The sequence below is a fragment of the Myodes glareolus genome, chromosome 4 (genome assembly GCF_982192425.1).
Source record: "Myodes glareolus chromosome 4, mMyoGla1.1, whole genome shotgun sequence".
NCBI classification, from domain to species: Eukaryota; Metazoa; Chordata; class Mammalia; order Rodentia; family Cricetidae; genus Myodes; species Myodes glareolus.
The window spans coordinates 24,546,197-24,554,983 of NC_142029.1; the positions used below are offsets into that span (position 1 = coordinate 24,546,197).

Sequence of the window (8,787 nt, forward strand, 5' to 3'; positions counted from 1 at the left end):
GAAAGGCTGGTCTCCTGGGCCGTCAGGGCTGCACTATTTCTTTGAAGGCTTTTTGTGATTTATTTTTCTTAATACAGACTGTCTGTGGCCTGCTTCCAGAAATAGGGTATTGGTCATACCGAGCAAATTCACAGGGCTTCTTTCCCTGGTCTCGGGGTATGGGGACTATGGTTCAGTTACTGTGCTGGGTCCCCTTTTCTGTTTGAAAGTACGCAGTGAGAGGAGAGACCAGTGTTCTGATGATGGAGGCTGCTGTCTCCTGTTGTAGATGACCTGATGGGGGCTGCCCTGATTCCTGCATCCCCAGAGGCCTGGGCCCCTTACCCTCTCTACACCACAGAGCTGACCCCAGCCATTTCACATACTACGTTCACCTACCCAGCTGCTACTGCTGCCGCCGCCCTACATGCTCAGGTAAGCTATTCAGGTGGACGAGAAGGCTCAAGACAGACAAGTGGGGGTCTGCCTACCTTGGCATAGGCTGCTTCTGCCCCTGGGGCTGCAGCAACAGAAGTGTCTTCTGCCAGGAACGTTAGCTCATGTCTAATCTTATGATTTAGGAAACTGAGACAGGAGGAGATTGCTGGGATTTTGAAGACGGCCTGGACTAAAGTGTGAAACTTGATGTATAAACATAAACAAAACAAAACAAAAAAACAATCCCACAAACTGTTGTCTTCGTGGGTTTTTTGAAAGCTCAGACTCTGGGGAGTTATCTGCTTGTCCGGAACACAAACCAAACCGGGGACACGCAGGCAGATCTGCTCTGCCTTTTCCTGTCTTTATGAGCTTTATCAAGCTTTTAAAGGCTTCCGTGCCTCAGTTATTACTGAGAATTAGAATAATATACAGTGCATTTGGATTGTTCAGAGTTGGAGAGTTACACAATAAAGGCCAGATTTATAGTGTAGAACTCCTTCTTCTTCTGGGTGGGTTTTTTTGTTGATGGTGGTGGTTTGTTTTTAATTACGTTTATGTGTGTGTCCCGTGTGTGCAGAGACCATAGGACAATTTTTGGAAATCAATTCTCTCTACCAAGTGGGTGGTAGGAATCAAACTTAGGTCATCAGTTTGGGAGCAAGTATCTTTACCCGCCCAGTCATCTTGACAGTCCTGTTCTCTGGTAGATTTTGTTTGTTTAATTATTTTGTTTTGTTGGTAGATTTATTTATTTTAAGTTTTTTTTTTTGTTGTTTTTTTTTTTTAACAGGGTGAGTGGGGAGACTCAGCCCAGGCTGGCCTTGAACTCCTGATACTCCTGCCTCTATTTCAAGTGCTAGGGTCCTGCAACACCATGCCCACCTATGTTTGTTTGTTTGTTTGTTTATTTATTGAGACAGTCTTGCTATGTAGGCTAGACTGACCTTGAACTGTTGGTAATGCACCTATCTCAGCCTCCCAAGTATTGGGTTTACAGATTTGGGAACTGGGCACTGGGGCAGAAAAAAGACAGCAACCATTTGTGGGGAAGTTTGCGAAAGAAGAGACTGGGCCCAGAGCAGGGTGTCAAGTACTGTTGTTTCTGCTGCTGGCCATGTAGACCTTTACTCTGTTCTAACCACCACAGACTGAGCCTTGATGTAGCCATCCAGCATGGGGGTTTCCTAGGCTGTCAGGGGAAGAGCACATGGAGGTAGCTGCTTGGTCCTGACCGGGGTAGCAGAAAAGGAAAGGAAAAGCTTGAGAGGGGGAGTTCACAGGGAGCAGAAACTGCAGTTAGAACAACTAGGCACACCTCAGGAGGCGAGGCACGGGAGGCAGCGGCTAGACACAGAGAAACTGCCTTCAAAAACCAAAAGGCATCGTTGCCTGGGATCTGAGTCCACGTCCATTCCTAGGTCTTTGGAGGGCTCAGCAACACAGAAGTTGTTCTCTCGAGGTGGAAAAAGGTTCGGTGCCGCTATCTCAGCATGGTTACCCCAGCAGGGAAATTTGATTGGATTGTACTGGGGCCACACTATAGTTAAGCGTGGTGCTTTCTCCAGCTGAGTGTCCTGGGGCAGCTGGAAAATTCCTCTAGGATAGCCAGGGTCTTCCAGAGGGGAGGTCTGTGTGTGCCCTGGGCAGCTCTGAGTGCTCTAGGCTAAGTTGGTAGTTTTCAGTGCAGGAGCAGGGCAAGGAACTGGGGAGGATTAGAGGCACCTGCCTTACTGGTTCCTGGCCTGTGATTCCCAGCTCTGCCACCAATTAGCTACATGAGCTTTACCTTTGGCCTGTAATGTGTCATTTGTGAAATGAAAAGGCGGACGGGGTCAGGTATTCAGGAGCCTGAGATGATGGCTTGTCAAACCTCTGCTCTGCTGGCTGGGAGTGCTACCCCTGCTGCTAGTCCCTGAGCTCTGTGGTCTCCTGCACTCCCTCTCCCAGTTCCTGTCTGTGCTCAGCTGAAGTCCAGATCCTGGCCCCGATACTCAACCTCGGGGTGACTTTTTTTGAGGGGGGGTTTGAGGTTTTTCTGTAGCTTTGGAGAAGCTTATTTATTTCAGTTTTTTGAGACAGGGTTTCTCTATATAACAACCCTAGCTATCCTAGAACTAGCTCTTGTAGACCAGGCTGGTCTGAACTCACAGAGATCTGCCTGCCTCTGCCTCTTGAGTGCTGGAATTAAAGATGTGCACCACCACTGCCCAGCCCCAGACGGATTGCATCGTGTGGCCAAGGGTCAGGATGGTCTTGAGCCTCTCATCCCCCTCTCTCCACCTCCAGAGTGCTGAGATTACAAGCAGGCAACACCCTGGTTTTACATGGTACTCAGAATGGAATCCAAGGCTCATATATTCTAAGCCATTATTATCACTGATCTATATCTCAAGGGTCCCTTTTATTGTTTGTGTTCTGTGCTTTTTGAGACAGGGTTTCTTGTGACCTAGGATGAGATGACCTTGAACTCCTGATCTGCCTCCATCTTGGAATGTTAGGATATATCATACTCTACCATACCCAGCTTTTTGTCAAGATAAAGTATTACGGAAGTGTGATTGCTTTTTTGTGATTGCTGAGGCAGGATAATTGTCTGGCTGTCTGAGATGCTGCCTTCTAGCCTTCCTGGGAGCAGGAAGGAGGCCACCCTAAAGCACAGTGGTATATTTTGGAGGCAGACGAATGACTAAACAATCTTTAGTTCTGACCTTGTTTTTCAGACTGACTAGACACCCATTCCCTTAACAGTCAATGAGGCCACAAGGAGGTGGTAATAGGCATGCAAGCCTGTTCCATGGAGTGATATTTTGTTTCCCTCTCTCCTGTGTTCCATGACAATACTTCACCAGAAGTGTCTAACTAAGGAAGTGGACTCTTTGAGCCCAAGTGAGAAGTTCTGACCCTGAGGACCGATAGAAAAATGAAGGGCAAGGAGGTGACCTTGAAAAAAGGTAGTAGCCAAAAAAATAGAAGGCAAGAAGGTGTGGGAACTAATCTCCGCTATTGCTCCCCTGCCAGGCGCATCCCAGCTTCATAGCCCTGTGGCTGCACTGGCCAGACCTGTAGCAGGGCCCTGAAAGGAATCGAACCTTCACCTGAGATAGGCATTGTGGCCTCTGCCTTTAATCCCGGCACTAGGGAGGTGGAGGCTGGAGGGCCAGGAGTTTGGGGCCAATTTTGTCTGTATAGCAGATTTGAAGCCAGCCTGTGCTGCACTGAAGCTCTGTCTCAACAACAAAACTTTCTTTCTAAGCAAGAAGGCACGAAAGTATGTGTGGCCACAGACTCCCTTGCCTCTCTTCGGTGTAATGGGGCTTTTGACAATCCAGGTGAAAGTCATGAATGAAAATTCAGAGCAGCGCATGGCACAAGGATCTCAAAAACATTGAAGCTCCTACAGATCTGCGTTTAGGGAGAAAACTAGACAGATTGGGTTTCTTCTAACGTTGGCCTATCCTACTTCAAGGAAACCTTTTTCTTTTTGTTAAAAAGCCTTAAACTCCTGGCAGTCCTCCTGCCTCTGCCTCATGTGCTATCATGCCCAGTGATGGCTGTCTCATTTTTTAAAAAAATTCTTAGATTTTGGGCCTGGTAAGATGGCTCAGGAGGGTAAGATGCTTGCCTCCAAGCATCGTGACCTGACTTTGATCTCTGAAACCCATAGAAGGACTCAGGCACTCATGCTCACACAAATACATGATAGATAGTAAATAAATGTATAGATTTACTATTTTTGATTAACTATTTGTGATTCATTTACTACTTATTATTGGGAGTGGGTATGTAAATAAATCAATAGATGCGAGTCTTTCATAAAATTTTCTATACAGTTAATCTTGTTTGTCTTTCGGATTTTTGAGACAAAGTTTCATGGACCCAAGGCCAGCCTTGAACTCATTCTCTTGTCTCTGCCACCTGAGTTCTAGCATTGCAAGCATAGACACAGTGAGTGCTCCCTGGAATTTAGTCTTCGGATAGTTGGTTTTCCACGTCAGGTGCCTGGCTGGCACATCATTGTATGAATGTGTCAACTTCTGACAGGTTTCAGAGAAGTTGTTGGGAGCTGCTTTTGTTTCCTGCTTCACATTGTGGGCACCTGGCCTGGTTGTTTTCCTTATGGCAAATTCCTAGGCCAATACAGAGTCACATTGCAGACTTGACAAGACTTGTCAGGCAAGGAATGAGGTTTGCTATTGCTATTATCATTAAATTTTTTTTAAATTACCATTATTATGATGATGTTTGTGTGTGGACATGGGTGCCATAGTGTACTATGGTTGTCAGAGGGCAACTTTGTGAAGTCGGGGCCTGTGTGCTTGTAGTCACTGAGCTGTCTCACTGATCCTGGGTGAAATATTATTTTAGTTGGTTTTCTGGCCAGTGAGGCTCCCATCCTTATTGGCTATTCATATTTTTTCCTCATATAGGCTCATTCCTTTTTGGTAGACTTTTTATTCAGTCCTAAGATCTGTGAGGGAGACTGAGGCTGTACCCCCCTCCTCTTGTCCTCACCTTCTTTCTTTGCAGCAGCCCTTACATAGGATGGGGAGATCCCTCAGGTAGCTGTGAACAGCTGAAGGCCCCAAAAGGATGAGACTACAGGGTCCCTCACATTGCTGGGCCTGGGTGGTGCCATGCATTGAACTAGGGCAGGAAGAGGGGATGAAGAAAGAGACTGGGCTGCTTTAAGAGGAACCCATGCCACAGGCATATGCAGACATATTCCACAGCAATCCACTGAGTACATCCATTCAAGTGCATTCCCTTTGCATCAGTGGCCTAACTGTTCTGCGTCCATAAGTGCCCCAACCCCCACACCAAGACACCCTAAGATAGCTTGACTTGGGGGCTAAGGAACTGCTGCTGTAGTTTGAGCACCTGGGGGAGTGAGCATGGAGATATTTTCAAACAGCCATCTGTGGTCTGTTTCAGCCCCCCTTGTGTGGAAGAAGGTGAGTCCCCTATGTGTGGCCCTGTGGGCGGAGATTCTGAACTGCCCTGAGCTTGTCTGGTGGCAATACTGCTTCTAACTCTTATATCCTTGCCTGTGAGTAAGTTCTAGTGTCTAGCTTGGCATCCAGCTTTGAGGGTATCCCCATCCCAGCAGACGGCCAGAGGAACCTCCCTTAGAGCTGTCAGCCAGGAGAAGGAAGATCCTGTCCTGTTATGTGCCAGGTGTGCAAGTGTTAGGATAATCAGTCCCTCACTTCTCATCATCATCCTGGGAGGATGTGCTGGCCCGAATGATGTTCTCTACAAGCCACATGTAGAGTTGGAAGAGTCACAGGAGCAGCTCCTAGGGCAGTTCCCTCAGCCCAGAGGGCCTGGCACTGGTCATACCCTTTTGCTTATCCAAGAGCTGGGAATCACATGCAGCCAAGTTGGCCAACTGGGTCTGCCTGCTACAGCTTCATGGGTGTTGTCTGAATGCCTGTCTTCTCACCCATTCTCTACAGGAGCTCTTAAGTACCACCCCACTCTTTCCTAGGGGAACTCTAGGTTCTATTGGATACTCAGATCCCACTTTTCTACCAGGCAGCTTTGGGTCAGGCTGGGGCTGACATGCTCCTTGGCATGTGAAACCTGGGCTGGTGCCTTCCCTGAAGCCTTTGGCAGCAGCTCGGCTGTCCTTGCCAGGTGTCTAGCTCACAGAGAGGGATCCATGCCATTTTATTGACCATCCTCTGGAAATCCAACCTTGGGGCTGCTGCCCGATGGGGCTTTCTGCTATTGCCACATTTTAGGTAGCTGCAGACCCAGACAAGGATAACCTGAAGCTGTCAGCTCCTGCCTGAAACCTCAGCAGGAGGTTTAAAGTCTCTGAACTGATGAGCCCTGTAATAAGAGTATGGGAAACATGGAGAGGTCAAAAATGGCTGCATTGAAGAATTGCCAGGAGCTTTGCGAGGAGACCCATGCCTTGAAGACCACACTGGTTTTCGTTGTTTTGCCTCCTGTCCTGCTTGCTCTTTACAGCCTTGTTTGTTTTTTAAGTAGATGAAGAAACAGCTCCAAACCGGGCGGTGGTGGCACATGCCTTTAATCCCTTTTGGAGCCTTCTCCAGCCTTCTGGAGGCAGAGGAGGTGGATCTCTGAGTTTGAGGCCAGCCTGGTCTACAAGAGCTAGTTCCAGGACAGGCTCCAAAGCTACAGAGAATCCCAGTCTCAAAAAAAACCAAAACAAACAAACCAAAAAACCCAGAACCAAGTCATGTGGTAGTGGTGCAGGCCATTAATCCCAGCATTTGGGAGGCAGAGGCAGATGGATCTCTGAGTTTGAGGCCAGCCTGGTTTACAGAGCTAGTGCCAGGACAACTGAGTCTACCCTGTCTCCTGGGTGGGAGGGGGGGTGGGGTTGAAACGATCCAAAGAAACAGCATAAAATGTGTCAAGCTCATTCTCCTGTTGAGACTTTCTCAGGCTAGGCATCCCTGTTGACAGAGTGCTTGTCTGACCTTCATGAAGCCCGAGTTCAGTCCTCAGCACTGCATAAAACACAGATTTTCACTCCTATAATCTCAGTACTCAAGAGGTGGGGGCAAGATCAGAAACGCAAGATCATTTAGTTATTCATTTTTGCAAGGTCATTCTTTCTTATGGTAAGCCAAGGGATGCATGAGATCCTGTCTCAGAAAAATATCCAAACACCAAGGGCCTGGTAGACACTTGCTGCCAAGCCTGATAACCTGAATTCAGTCCCTAGAACTCATGTGCCGAAAGGAGAAGACCGACTCTCACAGGTTAACCTCCTCACATATGCCAAAGCATGCATATATTCACGCGTGGGGTCCAAATGCTGGCATGTCCTCCTCATGGAACCCTGACCCGCAGAGGAGGCAGGCCAGCTAGTGTTTTCCCATTATCAGGAGAAAGAAGCTAATGCTTAGAGGTGAGTAATCAACTGGTGATGGCTCCCACCAGGTGCTCAGTGACAGCCTGGACAGCCACAGGGCCTCTGCTCGGATTCACCCAGCTCCTGCTGAGGGCTGAGGTGAGCAGGCAGCTGGCACGTGTTCCCTGACAGTGCCTTCTCTTGCAGGTGCGCTGGTACCCCTCCTCTGACACCACTCAGCAAGGATGGAAGTATCGCCAGTTCTGTTAGCGCCTCAGTAAGTGTTGGCTGCCGAGGTCAGCACCTCCACACTGGCTGCTCACATGGCCGTGGGTCCTCTCTGTCTGGTGCTGAGCGCTTGCTAGGGCTGTTGGCTCCAGAGCCTGTTCCTTTCTGTTCTCTTCCTGTCACCCTGCATCCCCTTTCGCAACCTCCATAGCCAGCTCCCATTCTACTCTGCTCATGGCCACCTCTCTCCCCTCCCTTCAGGTCTTGTCACCCTGGAGTTGGTCCTGGCTTGAGTGGGGCCTGTGCGGAACTGCTGCTTCCCTCTAGATCTACACTGTGAATCTGAAGCCTGACGCAGAGGACGGCTCTCATTCCCTTCCTTCCAGGCGGGTCAGGAGGCTGTCCTGCTGGGATCCCACACCTAGGCCCAGCTTGCCGGCTTCATTGGGAACCCAGCACAGCCTGACCTCCTGCTCAAATTTACTTCTGTAGTTCCCATCAAGGAAAAGGGACGTTTAATTTTGCATGTTTATGAATTGTGACACTTAAAACTTGTGCGTTCGAGTGTAGGGTTTGTTCCCGCACTGTCGCTATAGCAACAGGTCTTGGCACTGGAGGCTTGTCAAGCCTAGTCTCTCTCTCTCTCTCCACTCCTGACTCCTACACCACCCTACTTCAGGGAGGCCTGAGTGTCGTCCCCCGCCACCCCGCTCCTCACAACACACTCATACACACACACCTGCAGTCTCCGTCCTCACCTAGCAGCAGATCCGCAGCCTCTGACCTTCACTTCTGATCAGAGTCCTGCACTGCCTCCTCTGTGGGCTGACAAGCCTAAGACGCCTTCCTTGTGCTTACCTCCCCCGGTGCACCCCACCTGCCACTGCTCTTCATCTTCCTGAACTTTGAAACCAACCAAAACGTGAAAAGTATTTTTGTACCCTATGTAACAAAATATTTATGGATCATAAAGGGTTTTTCATGTGTTTACCATTAATTATTGAAGAGACCTTGTTCAGCCTGTCGGATAAGTTTAGTGTTTAGTTTGAAGCATGAAGAAAGGGGTTTCCGTTCCTTAGCAATCGGCCTTTGTGTCGGGCATTGGTTTAAGAAGAATGAGATGAAGGATAAATTGTGCAATTTTGATTTATTTTAAAGCATATTCGTGCTTTACCTTGAACCTCAGCTCGGGTGTTCGACCTCTTTGGACTGTGGGTGATGTCTGGAGGTGGCTCTTGTAATTGCTGACCCTGTGAGAATGTGAAACTGGATCATAAATGAAATGCAAAATAAAAGCCTGAAGTGAC

At 48.5% G+C, this 8,787-nt stretch overlaps 1 protein-coding gene across 1 annotated transcript in view; it reads left to right on the forward strand.

Moving 5' to 3' along the window:
* The window catches only part of Rbpms2 (RNA binding protein, mRNA processing factor 2), a 35,010-nt gene extending 26,223 nt beyond the window's left edge, over positions 1-8,787 (forward strand). Inside the window, exons 6-8 of the mRNA XM_087905325.1 lie at positions 269-414; positions 7,460-7,529; positions 7,742-8,787. Of these exons, the coding sequence (XP_087761451.1) occupies positions 269-414; positions 7,460-7,522 (209 nt within the window). The 3' untranslated portion in view covers positions 7,523-7,529; positions 7,742-8,787. The remainder of the gene's footprint in view (positions 1-268; positions 415-7,459; positions 7,530-7,741) is intronic.